The sequence below is a fragment of the Besnoitia besnoiti genome, chromosome VIII (assembly GCF_002563875.1).
Source record: "Besnoitia besnoiti strain Bb-Ger1 chromosome VIII, whole genome shotgun sequence".
In the NCBI taxonomy this organism is placed as follows: domain Eukaryota; phylum Apicomplexa; class Conoidasida; order Eucoccidiorida; family Sarcocystidae; genus Besnoitia; species Besnoitia besnoiti.
The window spans coordinates 921163-948279 of record NC_042363.1 but is presented as its reverse complement, the minus strand read 5'-3'; the positions used below and the strand labels follow the sequence as shown (position 1 = coordinate 948279).

The 27117-nt window shown below is 52.9% G+C and overlaps 2 protein-coding genes and 1 non-coding gene across 3 annotated transcripts; 1 reads left to right on the top strand and 2 right to left on the bottom strand.

Annotated features, from left to right (window-relative positions):
• Positions 1–4747: 4747 nt before the first annotated feature.
• BESB_082650 (TBC domain-containing protein) lies at positions 4748–11944 on the bottom strand (the record flags this gene model as incomplete). Its single annotated transcript, XM_029366615.1, has 11 exons — positions 4748–5490; positions 5780–5928; positions 6206–7261; positions 7427–7741; positions 8017–8116; positions 8430–8504; positions 8857–9013; positions 9507–9588; positions 9894–9974; positions 10317–10479; positions 10816–11944. The coding sequence occupies 11 exons, from the start codon at positions 11942–11944 to the stop codon at positions 4748–4750; spliced, it is 4050 nt and encodes a 1349-aa protein (XP_029217075.1).
• A 4312-nt stretch (positions 11945–16256) lies between these two features.
• On the bottom strand, positions 16257–16330 carry BESB_085800. Its single transcript has one exon. It is a non-coding gene; the product is annotated as a tRNA-Ile (tRNA).
• A 1762-nt stretch (positions 16331–18092) lies between these two features.
• BESB_082640 (D-3-phosphoglycerate dehydrogenase) lies at positions 18093–26469 on the top strand (the record flags this gene model as incomplete). Its single annotated transcript, XM_029366614.1, has 14 exons — positions 18093–18127; positions 19059–19183; positions 20325–20408; positions 20623–20710; positions 20915–20987; positions 21529–21661; positions 22156–22266; positions 22650–22811; positions 23071–23174; positions 23498–23549; positions 23939–24048; positions 24850–24943; positions 25381–25684; positions 26214–26469. 14 exons carry the CDS (start codon positions 18093–18095, stop codon positions 26467–26469), a joined length of 1731 nt encoding a protein of 576 aa, XP_029217074.1.
• Positions 26470–27117: the final 648 nt, after the last annotated feature.

Genomic DNA, 27117 nt, shown 5'->3' with positions numbered 1-27117 from the left:
ACAGAATACTGAAGCAGGTGCGCCGGATCCGAACAACGCAATGTATTTGGTTAAGTTCGCGGCCGAGAACTTGTAGTCTCCAAGATTTTTTCAGCTCCCGTTTTATTCATTTTTTTTCCAAACTTTTTAGGACTGTCGCACTCGCTCATCGGGCGATGCAAACATTTTGTATGTATCAATGGTTCATTTTCTTGTCAAATTTCATATGTGTTATTCCCGATTTCTTCCGCATCCCCGAAAGGGACAAGACAAGGACAGACTTATTCCATTCTCGCTTCAGTCGAGTTTCAACTCCGTTGACGCCTAGTGACCTCGCCTTCATGGAATCAAACGCATCAGGGGTGTCTTTTTCTGTTTCTTGAGTAGTCAGACCGGCTTCTAAATGACCCCACCCGGCACCTGATGACCGATTGACCAACACGATATTAGCCCGCGCAGCCGCCGCCATAAAGTTGTCGAGCAAGAGCTAGGAGTGAACACCTCTCGAAAAAAACCCGGCATGATCAGGTTTTTGTGCAAGGTAGACCGGTGTGATACGCTCCACAGTCTTCTGTCAATGAAATGCCGCGTTTGGAGGCCGCCCATACTTAGAAAGGCGGAGCCGCACCCGTTATGGTTTTAGGCTCGTGAGTATGTCTCAATAACTATCTGAGCGCTCGTAAGATACATCTATCAATGGAGTACCACTGGGATGCAGACGTCGGTAATTAATATCAGCTACGCCACATCGGCACCACGGCAATCCTCACGAGTTAACACACGAAACTCCGCAAGTATGCGCGGAGGCGCCTTGAGGATCAGCGCTAGAATCTGGTCCCGCGCAAAAGTGTGCGTACATGTACTGCTACAGATCGAGAAGTGCAGAAATGCTGCACCTTCTTCGTGAGCAATAGTGCGGAAATTCTTCCTTACCGCTCCGGGAGACACTGGTTTCCGACACCCGCGTAGTGCGAACAGTTTTGCGCAGCCCTGGCTGTCCCGGAAGGGCATAACGTCTCCGAAATCTCGTAAAGAAAGGCCTACGGAAATCCTCCCGCTTCACTAGCAAGCTGGAAGTGGTTACGCATAATCAGTTGCAATCCCCAGCAACCGGGAGACTTGTGAAATTGCGGTGGCAATTACCGTCTAGTTGAACAGTAAAAGAAGCCGCAGGCGCGAGACTCAGGGATGTGGAACGCTGGAGGACTCGTAACGAGGATAACCGAGAGTGCTGCGTGGCTTCGCGAGGGTACCGAGGTCATGCTGGGCAGGCGACAATACCAGCGTTTGGTGAAAGTATGCCAGCAGCAGTGCATACACGGGAACGGGACACGCCCGGGAAAAAAATGAGTAGCGCTCAGCTTTGAATTCCACCTCAGTATGCAAGCGAGTAGTGCAAAAGCTGGAGGTAGACATACGGAAGACAACACAGAGAAGAGTGACGCGTCATAATAGGAGACGGTGGGGTGTACCTACACAAACTTGGAGTGCGTTATGAGCATGGAGCACTTGGTGCATGTGGCATTATAACTACCAGCCAACAAGGCGCTTCAGGCACCAACTCGCACTCACCGTCACGAGAAAATGAAGACAGTTCAAACTGTCATCGTTATCGTAGCACCTTTGGGCTTGGTGCATGCGAGCCGGTGGCTTCCATCCGAACTCCCCGATCTGAAGCAGTCTTCTATGCGTACCAAAGGTATTGCCGGTATGCTTTGCTGGCTCCGGTGCTTTCGTTCTCCATTCCGAGGCGGTAGCCAACAGAAGTCTTTCGCCACACGCGCCCACTCCAGAAGACTGGGATGCTGACTCTGAGGATGCACAAAGAGAAGCGGAGGGTTTTCAAATTGGAACAACGCTGGAAAACTACCCAGATCCACTGGTTAACCCAGTGGCATGTGAACGCCGCGGAATGATTGAGTCCTACATATGTGACCCAGGTAGGGATCCTTATTCGACCTGGCCAGTTTCCACTTGTCAACTGCGGAGCACACGTACAAGATCGGGTATTGAGCCGCAGTGAAGCAGATAGGATGGAAGGTGAGACGATGCATAGGAACCTCCTATGTACGCCCCGAGCCAAGGACCCCCAGAGTACTTGACGACCAATCGCCGGAATTCCCTCCACAAATGCGGCAACGACGAAGTCCCGTTCATGTACTGATTGTTGTCGAGGTCCATTAAAAGGGGTGCAGTGCAATGTATTCTAGGTTTGGTGTTGCCGTAATTCGGCAACTTCCTGCTGGCGTCGACGGTGATACGTTTGCTACCGAGCTTCTCGGTAACTCTTGGCTGCTTGTTTGAGCTTGTCCCTAGGTTCTATTACCGCCGTAGATCGTTGGGGTCTCGGCCACCCGGGATGCCACGACGGAGTTCTTCTTCTGTACAGCAAGTCCGAGAACGAGACCTTCTTGAAATGGTGCGTTGGACTGCTGTGAATTGGATTTCGACAGCCACATTTTGCTAACGACTGCAGGAAACGAGGCACGTCCATCCGCATGATATTCCTTCCTCGAATCTGTTATTCTGCGTTATCTGCCGGGAGATAGGTGTAGAACCACAGATAAATGTGAAGGTGAAGTGCCACGACGATGACGGCAATGATTACTTCTGGGGAAGCAAGGTTACATGGGCAGATCTACGGAGCTCTACAAAGAGCATTTCGGTCTCGGTCCGCCCGTATGCCAGCAGGTCAAGCGCTGGAACACAATGTAATTCTTGTTGGACAGGTAAAGCCATTCGTGCTCCGCTTGTTTGTGGGTTAAAACCGACATGCTGACAGCACCTGACAGGTGAAATGTAAGCAAGTAATCCTATGCGGACTCATCCCGCTGCCAATAGTGTGATTCACTTTTTCCCAGCCTACCCCCGCGCCAGACAGGCCACCTTCTGGTAGTACTCACAATCTCTACACTCATGTTCTTGGGGTACTTTGCTTGCGCCGCTACCGTTATTTCGGTAAGTTGCCGAGGGTCCCCCCCAAAAAGTTTGCATGCGGCATCTCCTGCTCTCTACAGGATGAGGTCAGGAAGCCGCGAGTGTAGCAGTCTGTTTTAACAGACTGTGTGAGGCACGTCGTGACTCGGGACCACCTCCCGCCTACAGGTTGGAGCGGGAGACGAGGCTGCGACGAGTAACCCTGAGTTTTGCTCAACTCCCCTGAAGTAGAGCAGGCTCTGTCGCATACCAGGCCTGTATTCGATATACGGATAAGGTGGCCGTCTTAGAAGCGCTCCAGTGGAATAACATGGCTCATTGCCCAACTTGTGTGGCTCTTGTAACCCGTGAAGCATCTTGCACTCAGCATGAAATGCGGTGCACTGTGACACTTTCCGCTTGTCTCCGCTTTTCCTACTAATTTCTCTCGGCGATGACACCAAGAGCTTTCACAAGTCGCTCCTTTCAGAGGGGGGGCCTGAAACAAGAGAAGAAGATATATACTGACCCCTGCACAGTCAATGTGCTCGCATAGGATTGTGCTTCATCATTAGGGAGATATGGTGCAAGGCCAAAAAACTACTCAAAAGGCGCCACCTCTCCTGTCAGCCGGCTGCGAACCGCACGTGCTGAGGATGCACACGAGGAAAACTATACTCCCTCCAGCAAGCATGCATAAGCTCAACTAAGCGGTTGAAGGTTCCAACATCAGAAGTTGTTAATCAGTCACGCACCGCTGATGGGTACACCGTCTTCTTTGCAGGGGCGTGAGAGCCATTACTGCCTGAAAATCCCTCCGCGGTGGCGCACGAGGTGGAGGATAGGCGTCTTTCATCTAAAACTGCGCTGCGCTCGTTCACTATTGTCAGATGAAGTGATGTTCGCAGAAACATGCTGTTGGTACGCGGGAAGTGAGAGGTAAGAGCAGCGACATACTTCGGGGTGACTGACTGATGCTCAGCGTATCGCAGTCCCGGGAAGGAGATGGCAACCAAGGCAGAAGAGGCGCAGGAACACATTCACGCCGAACGAGCAAAATCATCACCCCCGTCTATGGGCGTGAATCGCGTAAACCTGTTTATGGTCAGTGACCCGTGGAAAAAGCTCTTTTAGAACGCCTTTTGAAGAACTGGGGCTGCTGAAGGCCGTAAAGGATCGAACCGGCGTATCCTGCCCACTTTTACCGTCCGCCACCCATGGAATCGACGTTAGACGTCAGAAATCCGTCACTTAACCTGTCGCATGAGTCTCGCGCCGGCAGTCTGGGAAACGCGCATCTGAGAATGCCCGGGCATGAAATGCAGCCCGCACTGTAGCGGGACGGATTCTGGTGTTTCGTAGCAAATTCTCCCGGAGACCTGGCATACGTGCACCGGATTGCATGCTACGCACGACTACCATGCGCGATTGCTGAGATAGTACAGCACCCTCGAATCCTCTTGTCATGGCTTGTCTATACAATATACCCAAGGCCCGGCAGTGAGAACGGTATGCCGTTTCGTGTCACTGAACATCTTTCTGCAACGTTCTATTTGGAGCCAAATGTGGTGCTGGAGAAGCTTGGTAAGCAACCTTTTTGTTTATATTCATCCGAGTTCGGGACCTCTGTGGGGGGGGGGGGGGGGGGGCAGGTACGGATGGCGGGCGGCACAAGGGGAATCGAACACGCCGAGATAGCTCAAACACGTGACACGAAAATCGGATGGTTTTGATATAAGAACGCACAGTATGGATTGCCACTGAAAGCCCATGAACCCACTGCGTTGCCATCGAGTAGATCTACTCACAAAGTGGGAATTTCTAGACACGACATGGAAAAGAACTGAAGGTTCTAGTGTGGCCCTGATGCAGTTCCCGAAACCGGGCAATAACGGGCTGTTTCCTCGGCCACAGGTGGGCGCTCCACTAAAGCGGCGCCGGCGATGGACGGAGCACATTGAGACCATGACACTGGCGACGACATAAGAAAAGACATCCGTTGATGCTTCTGAATATCTTTGTTGGCGGGTGTCGGCACTTGGCCCTTAGTAGGAACCTGCCCAGAAGGCAGCAATTGACCGTTTTGGTAATGCGAATTACTTGCGTTGTGACTATTTGCTCTTTTGACAGGCTCTCCCCTGTCAAACAGCCATGTTGCAATCGCCTGACCAACGCCTCGCATAGCCGACGTCGGCGTGCCTGGAGCAGGGGTCTCTGAGTCTGCAGACACTTTCACTGGCAGGTCGGGTGACCGGACTTTCCGACGTCGCCGCTGAAGGCGTGGAATTTGCTGAAGGGTGAGAATATATTCCTTTCGTGTGCATACCCCTGACCGCAGCTCCAGGTCTTCAGGCAGATGCGCTACGGTTTCACGAAGATTCACAGCCGTGTGGACACCAGCAGGGTCAGAAGTAGCTGCAAGAAGGGGAAGGTCGGCGGTGCCATCCCTTGTGGAACCTCGCTGTTCCAGCAACTCTACCGCCTGCAAGGCGGCACTCGAGACCGGACGAGGTGTGAGTCTGTCGCGAAGCGAGGGTTGCAGCCGCTGTATTGCACCCTTTAGAGCGCTGAATCCGCCATTCAGGAGCAGCACACCTGGTTGCAATAGCACAGATCGAAATATCGTGGATACAGTGTCCGCACGCAATGCCGTGTCTGTTCGACATCAATCATTAGATAGGGAAAGGCGGCGGCGCGCCGCCGTCGCAGACCGATGGACCAACTCGGGTCGCGTGCGGGGGAAAACTTGTGTTAACTCAAGCTTGGCACTGGCACAACCCGATGAAGCAACACACGGGGCTTACACGGCTGTTTGGTCAAACCATCAGCGGATACGAAACAGGATGAGGGCCAAATCTGTGCTGAGACTATTTGATATTCTTACCTCTAACCGCAGCAGATGTAAGGCGAACGTAGGCTTCTTGAAGCACGGACATTTCAGACCATGGTACGTTGGGGTAAAGGAGTCCGAAGTCGAGCAGTTCTTCGTTAATTTGCGTTCCATCTGGGATGAGAATCCAGATGCGCATGACCCTGGCAGCAAAAGACACCAGTACGACGAGAAGCACATGGCTATCCAAGTCGAAACACAGAATTCAGAAGCGTTGCTATCGGAAACTTCTGTTTCCCTGTGCCATGTGACTGGCATGGTATCAGCTCAGGGGCGGCAGTTGAAGGCAGGTGGGACGGACCGGGCAATACATGTCGCCAAGACCCTCAAAGGAACATCGAAAGCAGATTGCAAAAATAGATATCACGTACGAAACGCTTGAGTCGTCTATGTGATGCGAAATGCTCTTCTGATACTTACTCTGGCGTTGTTGTTTCCGTTTCGTGAATATCATCGATGAGGTTGTCCAAGCTGATACTGTTGTGACCACCCTCCTCTCTGTCATGAGTCCCCAGAGGAGTGGTCGTCTGCACCAATTTGTTGCGAGAAACGCTTTGTACGTTTTTTTCCCGTACGACACCCTTTCGATGCCTTCGCCGTCGCATGAGCCAAACTCCGCTACCTTCGACAGCAACACCCCGAGACTGCTGGACGGACACATAGTTTTTAAGGCTTCCCTGTACCTCACACGGCCCTTGCGCTATTCTTTTACGGAGGCCCGCAGACGTTGGACAAGATTTACCGGCGTCTCCGGCGATGATTTGCGGCAGTGCACTTCTCCGCATGACATGCATGTTGTCGAAGGCAGCAGGTTCGCTTGCTTGATGCTGACACAAAGAAGACGAGCCCGCCTCTAACGTGCTAGGAGTCGGTCCCGACGAAGGCAACCTACCCCATCCAACCGTCAAACTTCGTCGCCCCGCCTGGCTGTCTTTGGCATTGATTGAACAGTTGTCTACTGCTTTTCGGAGCCCCCTTTGTGTTCTGACAGGTATCACCCGATACCGGGCGCCACCGGGTAGGCGATCAGGACCAAGTCCAAGTAGCGTTTGGACCGCGGGACCGCACTGACGTTGTGAGGCTGATCGGAGATCCAAGAAGTGAACTTCGACTGAGTCTGATATCCACGCTGATGCGGCGGACGTGTCAACTATGGGGCAGGCGCCTGCTGTGCCTCGTTTCTCGAGCACCCTCGATCTCGCGAGGGGGCCTTTAGACATGGGGCAGGTCGCGCCATCACGAGCCTCCCGACTGTGCGATGCCAGGTCCACATTTGAGCTGATTGAGTCCTCCTCACAGGACGCACTAGTCTGTGAGGCACCCCCCTCGGCAGGGGCTTCCGGTATGCCTGAGCGGGACGTGGAGTTTCGGGCGCGACGAGAGGACATGGCCCCGCGGATCAGAGCCAGGAGTCCGTAGAAGGCATCATCATTAGATGAGGAATCGAGGGTAATGGATGTAGGGGAAACGAGATGCCTGAGCAAAGAGAACAACGTCAAACGACGAAAAACATAGTGGACCGCGAGCGGATGAGGGTGGATCTCCAGCCCGAAGTAGCCCATCCCGAATACCGTTGTCGTCCAATTTTTCCATCCATAGGTTGATCCTCGCCCACAGACCTCCAAGAGATAACATCCTTACCTCGAGACGGAATCAAAGGCATCCTGCCTACATCGAAGGGGAGTGTGCAGCTCCGTGAGTAGGTCCAGCGGATCCAAAGACAAGCAAAGCGAGTTCTGCAAGGACATGAGGTCCATTTTCGCTTTAGCACTCGTGTCCGTTGCAGCCCGCATCTCAGAACTCATCGCTAACGAGCTTGGGTCGCTGCTCGACGCGCTGAAAAATTGTGCGGTCTCTTTTGCGAATTGCTCCTGTTGCCGAACAGGAGACACCGGAGATATCCGAGAGAGGTGACGCGGTAGAGAGTCGCGTAGCCCTGACCGAGCGAGAGAGGAGCTGCACGACGAGAAGCAGCACAGAGAAAGCTATTTCAGGATAGATAATACTACAGTAAAAATCGCGACTGCAACGCGATGTCGGCGACACTCCCAGACGGGTACCACAGCAGATCCTCCAGTACCACCAAGCCTCTGAAAAACGAGCAAAACGAATGCAAATCCACTGCCCTCTGCGAAAAGAGTATGTCTTCCATAAACATGTTCACGCGTTCCGTGCTTCGCGGATCGGCGACAGGGAACTGACTACTCTCGCAGTTCTGATCTGAGGCTCACCACGTGACAATTAGAGCCTGAAGATCCTGCAGAGCAGTAGGTGGTGTCAGCGAGTATAGCTTGAACATGCAATGCAACACACGGCGAAGGGGAAACGAACCTGCGAAAAAAAACCATCACCATACGCACGAAAGACGAACACATATATCTCCGAATTCCATGATCCCCAAGTCCCCTCACGTATGACGATCCACCAAAGAACGAGCGGTAGGCGCCGAACGACCAGACGCGACTATAGCCCAAGAGTGCGCTTGTTACCCTCGCGTTTGTAGTGAAGGGCCCCCGAGTTCTGCTGTCAATGGTTTCACGGAGCATGACAGCAGTGACATGCACTGTATACCGCAAAATAGAACCCACCGCATACAAACCAGCAACAAGAGAGGTACCATCATTCGATGAATTGTGTGCCTTACGCTGCCAAGTTGGCAATTCAGAACTATCATCGAGCTGTGAAATCGCGCTCGTAGAGGAGGGAATTTCTTCTTCATCTATGAAACACAGAAAATAATGCCAAACGAAAACGAGGTTACACAAAAATGGGAATATATAAGTCTTTCCCACGCTATCAATGTGAGCGGTGGAATATGACCTAGAACTGCTTTGTCGCCTTCTTCCGCCTGTTCAGGGTAGCGGGGCGAAGGGTTGGGCGACGGTTGTGGACTGACAGACAGCAGACACTGGACAGCTATACGATGCATTAATACCAGTGGAGGTGTCCATGCATGTGATGCCTCTAAGGCCAGCACTCGCGCGAGGTTTACTGATCCGCGAAGAATGAACTCAAAACTAGCTCACACCCCGGGGTGTTGCACATGCTTGACGATGCTTTGTGGCACTCACGGCACGCAGGGCAGGGCTCTCTTGAGAAGCAGGAGTGATCGAAAGAAACATCACTATTGATTATTATCTCCGGATATTTGCGAAGTTCTTCTTTATGTAGGTCCGCGTAAGCAAGAAGGAAAAAAAAGTATCCTAACGGCGTAGCATCATCCGGAGCCTGAACGCCGGCACAGAGAAAGGGACAGCATTGACGGACCCACGTGACTGCTTTGTTAGTAGGAATCGGTTTTTTCGACGAGAAACTTCAACAGTTTAGTGCGGCATCAACGAAACATGACCAGTCCAAAATCGACAGCGCTTCAAGAACGCATGACAGCCAGGAGGTATTTTAAGTGCACCTGGACGTATGCCTGCTGGGTCAGTAGAGGTCGCACAATCCGAGATTGGAATAAAAGTCAAGGACAAATAGGAAGACCTAAATTTGGGGAGGAGAAGATGCACCATTGTCCTGGCTCATAGAAAAAACTTTCGACGCGAAGTAGTTCCGGCTGGCGACCTGCTTGTAGAGAGGCACAGTCGCATACAGACCCTCATACTTTCCATCAGACTCAGGGGCAGGCAAATCATCACCGCCGCTGTGCTGCGTTTCGCTGTGCGTCATTGACCTTATTCTTGGAAAGACGCCTCGGGCGGAACCCTCTGCGACCTACTCGAAGCTCCAAAATGCAACGCCATATAGCAAGAAGCGTTCGTGGATCACGAAATCGTGAAAATCCAAGCGTGTGAATTAGCCTGCAGAACCAAACAAGGTCAATCGACCTGTACTGGGAGGGAATGACGGATGCATATTTGCAGAACAGATGTGTCAGGCAAACGTGTAGGCGCCGTTTCCCTCCCTAGACACCCCGTTAATTTTCTGGAAGGTTTGCTGACAATAGTCCAAACCGACTTCTGTAGCGTGTCCAGCTGGTCTCTTATTCCAGTGCATTGGTGGGTATGACGTGAGGTAACACCTCCTGCTGAATTTGCATTTGAAGCACCAGCGCCATAAAGACACGCTACGACCTGCAGCGTGTTCGGGATACTACCGGCCTTACGTTGTTTGACTCCACGTGACAGAAGGGATGAGACGTTCAACTTCGCTTGTCACAGCAGGAGAGAAAAACTGCAGTAACTGCCTGAAACAGAGGTGGAAAACACAAGGCACATCACCAGCGGCAGGTTCATCAAACCACAGTCGAATAATAGTTCTAAGAGCGCAAGCACCGAAGTGTCAAGTGAGACGCCATTGCTGTTGCACCATAACCCTACGCTCTAATCATCAGTCTAGCGGCTCCAGCCAATTCAGATACAGGGCAACACAAGAATCAGAATGTCTCGCGGAACGCGCCTCTCCCCTGACACTCTGTACCGTCTGTCCTGTTCTGTATCTACGGGAGCGTGACGGCGGCGGCTGCCTGTCAATATTTGGTAATCCTGCCAGTGACATGCCACACAATACACTCCAGTTGGTAATTTACCTAAAGAGCCTCGTTACGTTGGCCGAATGCTCGAGGGACTGCTGTGGCGGGAGCAGCAACCAGGGGGCGAAGAGCATCACAAATGCTTCAAAGAGCAGCACTAATTGAGGTAGGGAAGGCGTCGGAGAAAGGAAAAGAAATGCAGCGCATAGGTCGTGCATGCCTGAGGGAAAACGAAACAACTGTACGGACTACCTGGGAATCTCGTGACTTCGAATATTTTAGAAGACGCATAAAAGGGTACACGACGCTTTCAGCAAAAAAGAACGAACTCACAGGGCGAATAGGCTGGGTGCTAATCTGTCCCTATTTGCCCTGCTGTCGTATGCCGCAAACCATAGCCGTCATCCTGGTTAACAGAACCAAAATGACATGGCTACGTTCCCCCGTCTCGCAGTCGAAGCATACGAGCCTCCATTGATGGCGTCCCTCCGGGAATGTCATCGCCTATACTCGGCGCCCTGATCCCTCGTCTGTCACCTGTGGGACTGCTGCCTACCTTGCCAGTAAGAAACTCCGTTCATGATGCAGAAGATAGAAACGGCGTCAGTAAGCAATCTCTTGATCTTCACGTCATCTTCTGCATATCCTTGAGCAGTCTCACTCCTTGGAGGATTGCGATCATTGATCCACCGCTGACGGGCTACATCACCTGCCAGCAGATGGAGATCTAAATCTTCTGTCGCAACTGGGTCGCCTTTCCCGACTCCTCCTGTAGCTGGAGACGTTGGACAAGTGGCAGATCCACATCGTGATCCTTCTGCAGATTTCTGTTTGTTGGACTCCGGCCTGACTTTCCGTCTCTCAAACTCGTCCACTACGGAATTCACGCGAACCGCATCTGCGCGTGAAACTTGTAATAGAGTCATCCACTCGGATAAGGACAGCCCCGGCCGCCGTACTCCTTTGCCGCTGTCCTTTTGCCGAATGCTAGCATCGTTGGAAAATCCTACCCGCTTGCCGCAGTCTCGTTGTTGAGTCCGCACTGATGGATCATTTGTCTGCGTGAGAATGTCTCGCAGTTCGCCATGCGAAGAAGGCTCATCTGCAATAACTGGTAGCTGGGATCGGCGCGGCGTTGACGCCGAGCTGCACAGCGTTAAATCTCTTGCACACGAGTTTCCCGCGAAGGTCGGCGACTTCGAATCAGAAGGCGCGCGCGAGGGACCTTCCGCTGCAGAAATTGTTTGCTCCTGCAATGAGGAAGAAGCGACTTCAGGCTGTACGGGACATGCATTCGCAGATGCTGAGGAGGCTTCAGTGTTGCTCGGCACGGAAGAGAGGGGGGAAGGTGAAGTTGGAGACACCGGCGTGAGGTGTTCTGATACAGTACAGAGACTCCTAGGATTTGCAGACTGCTCGCCCGCTGCTTCAGAAGAGCAGTTGCACTTCTTGCCGGAAATATCAAGCTCCACCTCCGTCCGCTGGCACAGACGCCCATCTTCGCTAGTTAGGGTCTCCGTACCATCGCTCTGGCGGTCCGCGGGAGCACTTCCTTTTGAAGGCAACTCCTGCGCTGCCACTCGAACACTTGCAGCGTAATCACCGCCGCCACGTGTGCAAGCATGTCCACCATCAGGGAAATCACACAAGCTCGGACTTCCATGAAAATCGCCAACTAGTTTCATCGTACCTCCAGGTTGTTGACGGACTTCCTGTTCGCAGTGTCGGTCAGATGTGAACCATGTACTCTCACCATCCTCATGTATGAATGCCTTCGTGCCCCAGGAGTGATTCGTGCTGTCCGGCGAATCGTGTGGCGCTTCGCCTCGCGTAATCGTAGGTGGCACGCTTGATCTAGAAGATGCGGTATGATGGCGGATCTCTCCTAGGACACCGTCACACTCCTTTTTCTGCTCCAGGAATGATGCAGTATTACGTGGGATTACCGCGTCGCCAGTGTTGACATGCGGGTGAGGTGGCACGTGTGTTGGACAAACGTGGGCACTCTCGACCGTGGCACCGTTTTCGCGTTGCTGAACGTTCGGCGTTTCAAAAAATGCATTCCGACCCCCGGCGTGCACGGTCTGCAGTTGCCATTCTGCTGGCCGATGCACTACCTGACTGCCCCCCCTCAGACAAGCAGAATCACGATGCAGGGTTTGCCAGACCCCAGCAGGTTCGCCTCCTGGAGAGGAAGAGGGATGCTGCATCACGTGCGCTTGCCCGTGGAGATCAAGCTTCTTCTCGGAAAGAATGCGATTAACTTGCAAAGCTATCCTGACATCAGGATGCTTGATATTTGAAGAAAGCAGCGGACGGTGAACAACAGGTCGGTCGCTCACGCCTGGATCTACCGGAGGGGACTCTGCACACCACCGCTGTAGCATCGGGCGCAGCTGAGACTGAACGAGAGGGGGACCACTGCCCCTAGAAGCCGTGACTACAGAGTGAGGCGCCGGCCGGTCTGTGCCAACGCAGACTCCCGCCTGCAACGATGTATGCTGGTCGGAAGCATCGCTTCGGTCGACGGATGTGAGTTGACTCTCACCGAAGTGAGCGTTGCTAGCATGCATACTGTCCAGATTTCGACCACCATTTACAGACACACGGACGAAACCACTGCCCGGAACTCCATCGGAGGCTCGTCCTGTGTGGGTACCTTTTGGAGACAAATCTAAGCTGGAGCAATTGGTGACTCGGGTCAAGTAGCCGGCATGTCCTGCGGTTCGTGACTCAGGAACCGAAGCCGCCCCGGAGTCATGAAAATTGAGGGCCGTAGCAGCAGGGTTACTTGTTAGAGAAGGGGATGCTTGAGCTGGCAAGGTCTCGGCGACGACACAGCGACTCGGTTTCCACTCAGTCTTCACTGTTGAGAAGAGGCCGGCTTTGCCATAGGGGACCTTCTCCCTTGGAATATCTCCTGCGTGAACCAGCCGAGCAGGTGTGCGCAGATCTCCTAGGGCAGAGCTACTTTCTAACGGCAGCCCGGAGAGCGATAATCCGGACACGTCGGAGCTTTTCCACGGACCTCTCCCAGCATCGCAGTTTTTCTGCTGCACAGAGTCCAGCACCCCCCGCGAGGAGCCAAAGGCACCATGATGCACGCCGTGTTCTCCGGATTGCCGGCAAAGAACGGGGGATTCAGATTCTTGTCCTGCCTCAACTGGCACTGCGGCACCATTCTCGGTCCGCCCCACTGAAAGAGGCGTAGTGACCCCGACTGCCACGGCAGTCGGAGACAAAGAGTCACGCAAACGCTTAGAGTCCTTCCCAGCGTCAATTGGCTGAGGCGCACCTGGGCGATACGGAATGGATGCAGAGACACTCAGGCGATCGGCGGTGCTTCCTGCTGATGGATTTCTCTTCGAGAGACATGGCGACGTGGCACTGTTTGGGCAGACGACTTCTTGTTGAGACGCCTCACGGAGTGCATTCGCCGCATCTACACGTGCTGGGACAGATCCGTCTCCCGATTTCACGCCCCTCGATAAAGCTTCCATCCAGTGGTCGGTATCTGAAGGGACCGCCTTCAGGGCGTCACACGCATCTTGCTGTTTTGTATGGGCGGTCTGGTTGCCGGACAGAGACTCCGCAGCATGGCATCCGCCTGCCGTCGCACGCTGTCTTCCCCCTGGGCCTGTGCTCTCCACAACACAAGCGTTTCCGTTCGCCACAAGCCTGTGAGGATCCGATATGAACTCAGGACGGAGGAATCCGACAGAAGACCCTGCTCTAGAGGACAACTCAAGATCATTTTTCTTTTGGCATGTGAAGGTTTCAAGACGCCTTTGCGGTAGCTCCATAGCGCACGATCGAGCCACAGACGTCAACACACACGGAGAAGCACAAAACGCCTCAGACCCGCTGTTCTTGACAGCATGTAGCGGCAACCGGAAGGAAGGCGACGAGGCCCAATTCAGCATGGGGACGGCTTGGGCACCGTGAGAATCTGTTATGGAGATCTGCTCCCTAATGCCATAGCGTGGAAGAACGGCTTGGGTTGACGAATATCCGGACACCCCCCTTCGACAATTTTGGCTTGGGGACTCAATGTGCACAGAGGAGGAGGAACATGGTGTTGGTCTCTCATGCAATCCAGACTGAGCCACTGAAGATGCGCTACTCCCACCGATTCGAGACCGATCCATCGAGGCGCCTGATACACGTGATTGGCGTGCAGCCATTTCACGAGCATATGATTCATGAGAAGCAAAGTTGGCAGTGGCGTACGTCCTTGCCATTACGATATTTCTGTCTTCCCTCTGCTTCGAAAGAGAGGTGCACGGCGAGCCGCTCTGCAGCTGAGATGGTATTGAATAAGGAACACGTGGTGACGACTTGGCACCTGATGCAGCGGTAGAGCCTTGCGATGCGTCATCTTCTTGAAGAAGATGTCCTGGCTCGAAAAAATGGAGACGACCTGCAGCGTTCTCTTCGTCCGAAAAGTAAGCAGTCGTTGTCTTGGTGCATAAGGCAGCGCTAGAGATTTCATCAGCTGCCATCGTCGATCGACCTGGCAGTGGAGCCTGTGGTGAGCAGTCTTTCAATGCAGAAGGCGGCATGATTTCACATGATTGCTGATCCTGGTGCGGGGGCTCGCGTAACGGACGCGGTGCTTCCTTACCACCCCTGAATCCGGACTCTCCCGGGGGTGTCCCAACCGACGTGGTGGAAGTGCACTCGCTTACACGAGAAGTGATTTGAAGACAGCCGCTGAAAAAATTCGGCAGCCTCTTCTTGACAATCCCCCAGACACTCACAAAGGCTATCGCTTGATTTAGCCAGACCCCCCGACTTCTTCAACTTTGCTGGGAGAAACGCGGCCCAGCGCATTCATTACCAGACGTTCCTCGGTTACACGGGGCAGCTTTAGGAAGAAAAATATGAAGAACAACTCGGGTGACCCTTGCGCTGCGGAAGAGAGTAGTGAGGAGGATGATACACCCATTCAGTTGACCGACGCATACAACACGCCTCACATGCCTCAGGCGCGAGACAGGTTCCTCATACCGGCCACACGACGTGGACGAACGGTAAACAATACGGACGAAAGGGAACGCCTCCAAGGTTGAGAAGACAATGGATCTTCGCGTGAATGTCACTTCGGGAAAACGATTAAAACGTGTACAGCGGTTCTTGGAAAGAGGTGTATACACTCCTGCCCGCCTTTGTTTTTAGCATGGCGTTGCTAGTGGCTGCACAAGCGAAATAGCTATACGAGACAGTGCACTGTGAGCTATCTTCTGTAGTCTCCTCCGAAAAACATCACGAATCTTGCAGGCGCCCCTCAATACGCCGACCATCACATACGAACGAGCACGCTTGAAAGCCCCATCAAAGGGTGCCGATTGAAAAGCGTGGGTGGCGCGGATGGCCCGACCTGCAGCGCGCATGGGCAGCTACAAGACGCGCCTGCATGGAGCGCCAGAGTTCGCTTGCACGGGGACGCCCGCGCTCGACATAAGGCACGAGCGATTACAGTGGCACAACATCAGCCCCCTGCTCCTCTGATCCCTGTGCAGTTTGTCCCGATATATCCCACTGTGTTAGCCTTCTTGACGGACAGGAACGAAGGAAGGCTGGTGGTCTGGATGTGCCAGCGGCTGCAACTAACATGGCAACTGCGATGTCTTGCCGTGAGCTGCCGGCAGCGTTGTCCCTAGATTTCAACACTTCCAGAATGGCGGTGGGAAGGACATGAGAATCTCGGCAGTGAGTCTGAAAATATAGTATATTAGATCTGTAGGAATGGTAGTACCGGTGGTAAATTGAGATGGAGATTACCAGTGCAATGCGAGGGTGAGGGTTTGTGCGAAAGTGTTCATTCAGCGTGGAACTGCAGCGTGAGGACGGGGCCTTCCTGAACCCGCCAAAGTCGGCTGAAGTCTTAGTGTGCCCTGAATTTTGGGGCATTGCAACAAGGAAGGTACTGATGTGCATGCGTTCCTTGGGAAAGATCCTACCAGTTCTAAGTAAATAAAAACTTCGGTCTCCTCTTGCTCCCGGTGGGGATCGAACCCACGACTTTCGGCTCATAAGACCGACGCTCTAACCAACTGAGCTACGAGAGCTCAAAATGCTTCTCGGTTTGCGGCGCGGGATGTCCTTTATACTAGCGCACCAGTCAATATACGGGTGGCCTTTTGCTCCTTCAACACACACAGTGAAAATGCCATCGAAGTAGAGGCATAATTGGTTCATAGGATTCCTTCTAGGAATCGACAAGGAACAGCATCAGAAAGTATCCACGCCAGCTCATAAAGCCAAGTCCAACGCTGAAAACCCACGGTCGCGGCTCCTCCCCTGGTTGCGAGTTTAGAACCCTTCCCAGCGTTGTTTTTCTGAACTAGTCTGAAAGGCTGCACTTCCCACCGGGAAGATACTTGGCAGGCACTGACCAGTGCGCGAACATGTACGATCCGTCCCGCCGCAGTGGAACCTAGCAGTTCTTTACACCTAATGTATGTTGAGAATCCGCTCGCTGCCGCTACGCTTCTGTCTTTGTTGCCATCGGTTGTATTCAAGCGAATACGCAGCAGAACGTGAGTAGACACATGCAATCTGACACCGGCCGGCAACAGCGCAAGAAGTGGTAGCCGCAGCAGGGTTCGCGTTGACGGCACTGATTTTGCTTTTTCTTAGAGCACACGCCTTCTTTCTCATGAGAGGTGAATTTACGTCGTCTCATCATCCGTAGCGGCTCACGTCCGCGCGAGAAGGTACGCAGGCTGTGTAGGCCAGCTTCCGCCTGCCAACGGCACCGTCGTCCTGTGCATGCACTTCGCCCACCGGGCCAAGCTGTCCGCACTTTCTTAAACAGCGTGCCGGTATAGCTTTCCCAGATGCACTGAACCGTGGACAGAGCCACGACTGTAAAAACCAGCCAGCTATGTGAAGGCGGCCATGACCTCATCATCGAGGGACGCTGCAGGCTCTGCTTGTGCCGTTACTCCGCGACAGAACCCGCGGACGCCAAGCGAGAAGGAATCAGCTCATGACTCTGGGAGCAGATGTGGCTTGTACGTCTTAGGCTCCGAGGTACTTCCGGCGACTACAGATTCGGCCTTACCGAGCTCAGTGAGAACTGAAAGTCATTGCTCCATTCGACCTCTCGTCTCGGCATCTGCTGAAAGACGCCACGCGAGGATGGCAGCTGATCAGATTAATTGACAGGGAGCTATGGCACCTGGTTTGCTTCAAGAATGCAACTGACTTGTGGCTGGACTTAATCTGACGTTCCCCGTGTTGCTGCGGCGTTCATCACACTAGTGTTTCCAGGTCGATGTGCATATTGCCAAATGGCGATTATCTGCGTGTTCCTGGTGGTCCACTGTGCCACGTCGTGGCGTCTACAATTCTTTGTATACGACCACGCTTTTGGGTGTGTTCCACCATATTTTGAGTGTGCGGCTTCGTGACCCAGCCGCAGGTGGGTCATCCACATCACTGGAAGCGCATGCTTTTTACCGACCAAGTCCTGACAAGAGTGGCGACCACGGCAATACATCATCATGGTGGACGACACGTCAGCGACGCCGCCGCTGGAAGGCGCCCGTTGTCGCAATTAGACGAAATTGATTTTACTCCGTTTGACTTTCTTCACAGCAGCAAAACTGGCGCTTGTAGAAAACGCTATAGTGTGTTGCAGATACAGTGTGGACGGGACCACAGAACGAGCCTGCGCCAAGACTTCGACACGAGTGGCGCGGCTTGGTAGCCCGTGGACAGCGCTTTCGGCTGCCTTCTTGCGTTGGGAATGTTCCGGCTCATTTACTGGTGGGTCGCAACGTCATAAGCCTCTTCTTTTTCGCAGGTGCCTGGCACTATTTCAAGATGGAAGGTGATTCTCCTCGAAAGAGACAAAAGAAGTGAGTGAGCTGCACCGACAAGGCCACACATACTAGATTGTATTAGGCATCGACGCATCTTGAGGTATTATGGGACGGAACGAGCTGAGCAAGTTTCTGGCTGGGAAATTATCGCTACCCTGACGGGTCACGTCTTTCTCCAGTGCTTGAGTGTACCCCACCGTCTGTTTTATTCATAATGCTTTCTCGGTGATACGGGTTGTGTGGAAGGTCGGGGTCCACCTCTTCGAGAACGCCGCGGAGACGCGCGTGCTTAAATACGGGCCGTGTAATTGTGCTTTCTTAGTTTCGAAACTAATCAGTTTCTTTGACAACTGGAAGCCACCGATTGCTGGCTTTCGCTGCTGGGTCCCCTGAAGAGACCCAGCAGCATCTGACCGTCTCAGTGGATGCTACGCCGGGTCGTCGAGCGGAGTGATGGTACCGTGGTCAAATTGTTTGCACTGTGTGCCCCAAGCTTCAATGCGGTAGATGTTTTTGTCTGCCGCATACGTAGACTGAATCGCCCATTTATGATGCCGCAGAATCAGGCGTCAATTACCAATACCAAAAGCGGATTGGCGACTGCTCGTGCTGCGGAGGGTCGCAGTGGTGGTGGTAACGGAGGCTTCTAGAGAGCAGTGAGAACATGCCCAATTCATTTGGTGATGTGCAGTGGCTCTTCTCGGTGGTCGGCCTTTGGACACCTGTGGTCTACTTGCGGCCGCACGCGTTGTCTCTGGCGGCGGCATCAAGACTACTGCATTACTTTGAGTGACTCACTCTCTGATGCGCCTTTCGGTAGTCCGCGCCGAAGCAGATTGTCGCTTCGCCCTGTCTCGTTTCCAGCTTGTTATTGAAGGCCAAAGGGACACCGTGTCGAAGGAGGCTTGCTAACCTCTCCTTTATACGTGGCACTTTCCCTCTGTTTTGCCCCGGTCTGCGTGCTCAGGCAGAGCCGTTTCCGCGTGCTGGTATGCGACCCTATTGACCAGGCGGGGATGGAAATTCTTTCGTCCTTTGCTGATGTAGACACAAAGTTCAAACTTCCTGAAGAGGAGCTCTGCAGCATTGTTGGTAAGTCGGATTGCCACTGGCCTGTTTTAGAAACGCCGGAATTAGCGCGGCTGGAAGCGTATTGCATGAAACGTTCTACTCCACTCGTAACAGCACCATCGTACAGCCTCTTTACCCCTGTGGGGGTCACTGCCGAGGATGCCTTCCTCCGTCGCATTTTCAATTTCAGCCTGCTACGATACGAATCAAGAGGTAGCTCCACACGGGAGTTGGCTATCGCAGTTCTGCCACGTCGTGTGTTCTAATATGCGAGACTTCAAAAAACCAACAGCTGCTGCTACGGTAGATGCTGAAGGCAGCGTATCACTGTGTGCTGTCCTTAGTTATGAATGACGATGTATGGAGCACTTTTAACTGCCGCTCGAAGCACTGGTACTTACGCGAGCCTGAAAAAAAAACTCTAGTGAGAGATGGTGTTTCGGGGGCGCAGATGTGAGCACACACACGATACCGATAGATTCGCGCGCAAGGGATATATAAATATATGTATATGCGGATGCGCATGGAGTGGACGCTGCGCAAGCGTGGTTCCTGATGCGAAGACACCTTGGGGGGACTGTATACTACGAGTCTGATTACTGGTTAGGTCTTAATTATTTCTGTTTGCCGGCAAACACATTTTCTTTCATGCACCATGGCCAGTGTTGAGAACTGGATAGCGAAAGGTTGCGTGCACATTTTGCATAAAAGATTCTCTGCAATTGCTTAACATAGCAGCGCTGAGTGGGCACTTGAAGTGGAAAGCCAGGCTTCCAAGTCAAGTCAGCCACGGAGTAACTACTATAGGGAGGCGGGCATCGCATTCTTCCGACGTGGACAGTGTGCATGGCGCGGAATAGGGCGTGAATGCTGCGGGGCTTTGGTCGTCGTCGCAGTCAGGGAGGTCCTTCATTCTGTGGCTACTAGTTTCTGGAGTGACCATTCGACGAGAGAAGAAGCATCGCGTTCACTGTTTGTTGAAGGATTTCAGAGACGTTGTGATGAGCCACAGGGTGTGACGTCACGCTGTACTGTGCGTCCCCGTATTCAAGGTCGTGCCTACCCTTTTCTCCCAATAAATATTTATGTCTGCCACCCTGTTGAAGGCTGTATTCGCTGTTTGATTCTCTTGTTTTCCAATTTCACGCCCCTTGCTATGCAGGACAGTACGACGGACTCATGGTTCGAAGTGGCACGACCGTGACGGACAAAATTATCAAACATGGCCACAGGCTAAAGATAATCGGTGGGACGGGCGTTGCTTTCTTTTTTCTTCCTCCAGCACTTCCGTCAAATGGGGACGCGCTCCATATTTCTCCAGAGAGCCGCTTAAAATTTGCGTACTATCCATGGGTGAACACACCGCGGGGGCGTGGCGGCTAGGTTTTGCTTGCGGCCTGCCAAACATCACTGCGCTGTGGTCCTGCCGTGAGCGTGTGATTTTTGTGTAACTTCTACAGGTCGTGCCGGTGTCGGTGTAGACAACGTCTGCGTCGATGCGGCCACAGCGCAGGGTATCTTCGTGGTTAACTCTCCAAATGGCAATACGTAAGTATTTCCTCGTCGAACACTCCCCGTTACTACTACAGAATGAACGCGTTTGCCTGATACGCGGCCCGTGCGCCGACGGCGAGGTACAATTGGCAGTGCGATAAATCTTTGCGAACAATAGCAGAGCTAGATGCACCAGCGTTCTGTCCTAGTCGTCCTTACGCCGTAGCATTGTGCGTGTATTCGATATTTTGGAGTCAGGGTGGCGGCGGCGGAGTTAACCTTGGGCCTGATGATGGCACTTGCGCGCAAGATACCCCAGGCCGATGTGTCTGTATCAAGAGGCGAATGGACCCGGAGCAAATTCATGGGAAGACAACTGAATCAGAAGACGATCGGAATTATTGGTCTCGGCCAGGCAAGTGTTTGACTCAGGGTCCGTCCAGCATGCAAACCGTGAATCGATTCCGTTCTCTCGCCGATTACCGGTAGTGGCACTCAGCCACGGTTGCGTGAGTAACACGTAGATAAACACTGCGTATACACAGCTTGGCACCAGTGTCCGAGCGTTCCTTGCGGAAATACAGAATACAGTGTGAAGTAAGTCAGAGATACATCGAGTGCAACGTTGTTTCTCGGGCACGCCGTGTCTGCCCACTAGTATTCACTGGTTGTACCCTCGCACACGCAGAATCTAGTTCTGAGTCCTATGATATGACTTTTGGAGGGGTCTTCCAACACTTCGGGACTTCCCTCGTGCGTACGCACGGAAAGTCGTTCTACGGTGACGGCTTTTCGCCGGCGGTGTGCGCAGCGTCTGTCTACCGTATTTCGGAATCTGTGAAGCGATTTCTTTTTTTCTTGTGTATTATCAGGTCGGTACTCACGTCGCGCGTGTTTGCAATGCACTAGGGATGGAGGTTCTTACCTACGACCCCTTTATCACTGAGGAGAAAGCGAAGGCCATGAATTGCAGGAATGTCGGTCTTGATGCCCTTCTTGCTGCCAGTGAGCGAACAACAGGGAGAGTAGTCCTGGCGTCAGAGTGATCAGGGCATTCTTGCTGAGCATCATGCGGTGGCGCAGCAGTCAGCCGATCAGCAACAGCTGTCCTACCGACAGAGGCGGTTCTGCGTCCTACGTGTTGGCGATGAAATACCGACGGATTCGTTATTACTGGTACACACCCGTTACAGAAACGGGAGGTGGACTGGCCGCTCTAACGGGACGCTTTGCCCCAAGTCGAACCTTTGTCTCTCCTTGAGCTCGTCGACTGAAGCGTCAGATGCAGCCCGATTCCAGCTCATGAACACGTCTGGATCTAGCATAGCGACTCCTCAGGGTTAGAGATTGACACATGGTGGTATTCAGGCGCTCACTTTGTTGGCAGCGAAGCCCTCCGGGGCCATAACTGGTATGAGTCCATCGACGCCCATTCGGGTGCCCGTAGGTAGGTTAAGTAAAGGCTCATTCTTTGTAGGCTTTTTTCGTCTCCATTGCAGGCGATTTCATTACGCTGCACGTCCCTTTGCTTGAGCACACCCGGAACCTTATCAATGCGGAGAAGCTGAAAGGTGTTAAAAAGGGTGCTTGTATAATCAACGCCGCACGGGGTGAGCGGTTCATCATTGCGTGCATCCCCACGGTTCACTGGTTTTGGAGTCAAAACCTGTTTTAGTTGCACATGCGGCAACGCTTTTGTTACGGTAGAAGGCTAAGGCATTTGTTTCGCTAAGACGCATGAACAATGTACATTAGACGGTAGCGCGCCTACCTTATTTCCTCATGTGTAGGGCACCTCCGGTGAATCTTGCAATTTCGGACGTGCTCCCCGCGAGGCTGTCCGTGAGATCGGCCGCATGGAGGTGTGTCCGGGCGCAAGAAGAGAATACCCGCATATGAGCTGTTCACATCTGTAAGGGTAGCGGAAGTTATGTTGTTCCATATTCAGTCGTGGGGAAGGTGACGCGACAAACTCTCTGTACGCTGTGAACAGGGGGCGTCGTGGACGAGAAGGCAGTTGCGGAGGCCCTCATGGCAGGCGACCTGGCTGGAGCCGCTATGGACGTGTTCGAGAATGAGAAAGAGTTTTCGAAGGACAATCCCCTCATCCAAGCCAAGGAGAAGGGCAAAAACATCATTCTCACTCCCCACATAGGTTCGTTTCTTCAAGCGACTGAGCGACAAAATTGCTTGAAGGTGGTACTTTCCCGTCGCCTCAGTTTCCGGTTTTCAACCGTCAAGACAGTGGGCCGGTCTGCATCGGAGCTTGCTCGAATGGTAGAGTCACTATCACGCAACGACCGTCTGCCGGAATGTCAGGCCGCTGTCGTTCAGGGGTTGTCCAAGCCAAAGAGCAATGAGAGGAGCGAATTCGTAAGCGTTCCTGTCCGCAGGCTGACTCGTGTTTTTTTCAGGAGCAAGCACTTTCGAGGCACAGCACAACGTGGCTGTAGATGTCGCTCTTCAGTTCAGAGAGGCGCTGCTGGGCGGTCTGCCGCAGTCAGCCGTCAACCTTCAGGTAGGGCGCCTTTAAGTGGCTCATGAAGAGGCCGTATGGGTTTTGCTCATGAGCAACAACAACCGCATTATCACCGGACAGTCGGCAAACGTATCGAGAAGTCAGGGAAGTCACTGTTAGTGCGCCTGTGGTTCCCGCCTTTCTTCGCCTTTCGCATGCAAGCACTGATTTGTTCGCCCACCCTTAGCAGCTCAGTCCTTTCGGGGTCTCTCGTGCACGTGCATGAGGGAGCGTCAGTCGTGTTCTTGCTGCGGAGACAGGATCTCGGCCGTAGCAGGTTCAATGATATTCAGTTCCTCGTCTGACTGTCTCCTGAACTACAGTGCGTGCGCTCCCAGCATCTTGCCAGCGTTGTTCATCTTTCCGAGATTCTCGGTAGGTCAGGCGGACGTGCGAGCATGGAATATTAGCTGTTAGTAGAAACGGTAACACTGTAGCATTTGCCCTTTGTCCTAGTATCGATGCGTGGCACCGCTAAGTCGGTCACATAACACTCGTAGACTGTTAACGCTCGCCACATTTAACAAAGCGTGTAATGTGCAGCAGGAACTGCAATCGCTTCCGCGGGAGTCGACCATGCTTGTAGCAAACCACTGTGTCACACGCCTGTAGCCCGCACGATTCGGAGCGCACCGAATAATTGCAGGTGACGCGCGTGATTGTGCTGTGGCCGCTGGAGAGGGCTTCTCAAGAGCGGCTGAATGGCGGGAACTACTGTCTCCTTATGGATAGGGTGCGAATGCCATATTCTTCGCATGTACCAGGGCGACTATGCAGCAAATTAGTCGACGAGCCCGTGGAGACGCTAAGCTTGAAAATCACCGGAAGCATAAACAGTGCGGATGCGGACGTCCTCCTCTTGTCCGCTGCCCAGGTGCGTTGTCCGCGTGACTTATCCACGAAATCCGTTCCTAGTTGCCACTGCGTGAGGCACTGGAGGGGGGGGGCGGCCTATTGTCAGCAACCAAAGACCTTCAGTGTGCTCTCGTGTGTGTGCGCGCAAGCGAATACACTGACGAGGAACAACTGTGTCGGGAAATCTTTCAGTGCTTTCTTACCGCCGGGATGAACGAATTCTTTACGACACTGTGATTGCCAGTTATGCGAAGTGTTTCGCCACAAACAGCATATCATCATATGAGGAGTGGTGAAATGAGAAGATACAAAAAGGATGATCAACAGCGAAAGCATCTTACTGAGTTGATGCTGACACTGAGATGCGATGGAAGCTGCAGGTTTGTGCCAACCGGTCTTTGTTAAGACAGAGATTACTACATGACAAGACTCCCCGGTCACGGAACGTGACCATGAAAGGGAGAAAAACGTGTCACCCCATAATCGAGATTGTGACCCTGTGAGAGTAGAGAGGTTCAGTTCGTTGTGAGAGGTACTCCCAGGATGTGCGGTGTCTTTACGAAGTGTATCCGATAACTCGATCTTCGATGCGTAAGAAGCAGGGATCGGCCATGTCAAGGACGTGTGAGCCTTGGCGGCGTGTGTTGAAGGCTGACCAGTAATGCGTTGCCTCTGTATTGCCCACATATGAGGAGTGTGGCTGGAAGATTTGTACCACAGAGCTACTGTGCCAGTTAACGCGGGTCCCGAAGACCTCTGATTGAAGGGTATAAGAGAAAGGCGAAGCAACTCGTGTGTGAGAAATGCTTTTTTCAAACAGGGCATGCTCAGGACGCGGTGCGATCACATTGTGAACTTTGTGAATGTAAAGCGCATTGCCCACGAACACAAGGTTGAGCTCGTCGTTTCCAAAGGTAAAAAAATCATACGCTAGCGACCAAGGATAACGCCGTCTCGTATACCGTGCAGACAGAACCTACGAAGAAACACTGTGGAGAAAATGGATTGTTGATCCTGTTGTGGACGTTGGTTGCCTCATGAGTAGGTTGCTTGCCTTGTGTGTTTCGTTGGGCAATGGTAAACGTGCCCGTGTTTAGCCCTCTTTTTCGTGTGTCTATCAAATAAATTTGAGCATGACTGCCGCAAGCACGGATCTTCATCCATGCCACTTTGTGGCGGCGTAGGGGCATCGCTGAGCGGAACTGGGAAGCTCCGGTACTGTGAGTTTTTTCTCGATCACGACAGAAGCACTCGGCATGCGTGAATATTGATTGCGGTGATTGTTGGATTGCGGCCTATGCGCGTCCTATAGCAGTTACACCTTTTATGTTTATTTTTTGCTTGGCGACAGAGGAACTGACAGCTCCTCCACAGTACTCTATTTTGGAACTGACTGTCAAGACGAAGAACTCGGTGGCCGCAGTGGAAGGATGCTGCGCTGCGGATGGTAGTGTTGTGCTGAAGAAATTTCTGGGTACGCCGATTTACCTTCAAATGCCATCTCGACGACGTGTGCAGCGCAAAGCAAGACTGAGCTTGGAAGAAGCACTAGACACGTGTAACGGTGTCGCGGCAAATGGAAGCCCCTCAGCCGCTGATCAAGATGAACCGGACGTGAAGGATCCGCCGATTTACATGATGTATACCCTTCACAGGTAATATTCTAAACGGCGGTCATCCCGTCTCAGGCTACTCCCCAGATAAAAACTCCTGCTTCAGATTACTCGCCCGTCACAGACTCTCATCTTATTCGTGGGTATGGCAGAACTAAAGCTGGCCGTCGTGAAGGGAGTCAGCGCGCACCTCGTTTCGGCGGTGTCACTGGAAGACTGGCTAGGCGCAACCGATTGCGGATCGTTGACAGGAGCCAGCAGCGACGTCATGCGGTATCATTTTCTGCGTTTCCGATTAGTCATTCTGGTGTCCTTCCACAACAAGCACACCGAAGCAGTTACCACGATATAGTTGTATGTCTGCCAAGAACGCGAGTAGTTGCACCCCATGCAGCGCGGTCGCGCGTTTTCTCCCAAGCATCAGTGTACCCTGAGTTGCTTTTCGGGCATAGGTACCCATCAATACGAACTATACGCATTGATTTACATATGGTGGATAAAGGTCGCATATGCGCTGGGTGTTTAACCTGCCTCATATGCGCATATGTGACCTATTCGGATTTGTTTGCAGTGACAAAGCCGGAACATTGGCAAACGTGGCCCAGAAGCTGGCAGAAGCCAACATCAACGTTGCGAACTGTCATCTCGGGCGGAGACTGGTAGACGATGCTAGTTCACCCGAGGGAAAGACTATGATGGGGCTTTGCATTTTCCACGCAGACGGCGAAATTGACGATGACGTCGTAAGGTCCATTCGCCAGCTGGAGCATGTGAGGGAATGTAGAGTTTTCGCAACTCCGCAGTCACTTGGGTTGGAGGCCAGCTAACCTGTGGATTATTGGGCGACTGGGGCTCAGTGCGTGTCGGGTTTGCTCCGCTCAAAACCCGCATGGTATGTCGACGGAATACAGGAATGTGGGCCCGACAAGCTAGAGGGTCTCGGCGTTCACAAGATAAAATTGTCTAAACGGAAGAGGCGGGGGCTCATATATGTGTAACGCCCATTCGAGCGTGACCCACATACGATACGCCAGCATCAATTTGGAATACGTGATCGCCTCGTTGAAATAGCTTGTTCTTTACGGGAAGGCTTCACCAACTTGCGTGAGGGCTAGGTGCGTTAGGAGAGCGAGAACGCTTCCTTGTACTCAAACAGTGGTATTGTGCAGGAACTATCATACAGTCGTGGCATACCTAAGTACACTCAGAGGCGGTTATTTAGGACGTATCGAAGAAGGGCACTTTTTAACGGGATCCAGCCTCACTTCGTTGCAAGGTTGTGCATCGCGTTATGAGGTGTAGCGCACCGTACGACCACACCTCGGATGGCGAGGCCAAATCGTTCGAGGCACGGTAGTAAAGCCCGAGCACGCAGGTCCGACTTCGGCTGCCATCTGACAATCCGTTTCCCCGTGCGTCGGTCCCCGCAGCGCGCGCGGAGTTTGACCTCGCGGAGCAAGCCACCCCTAGCACGA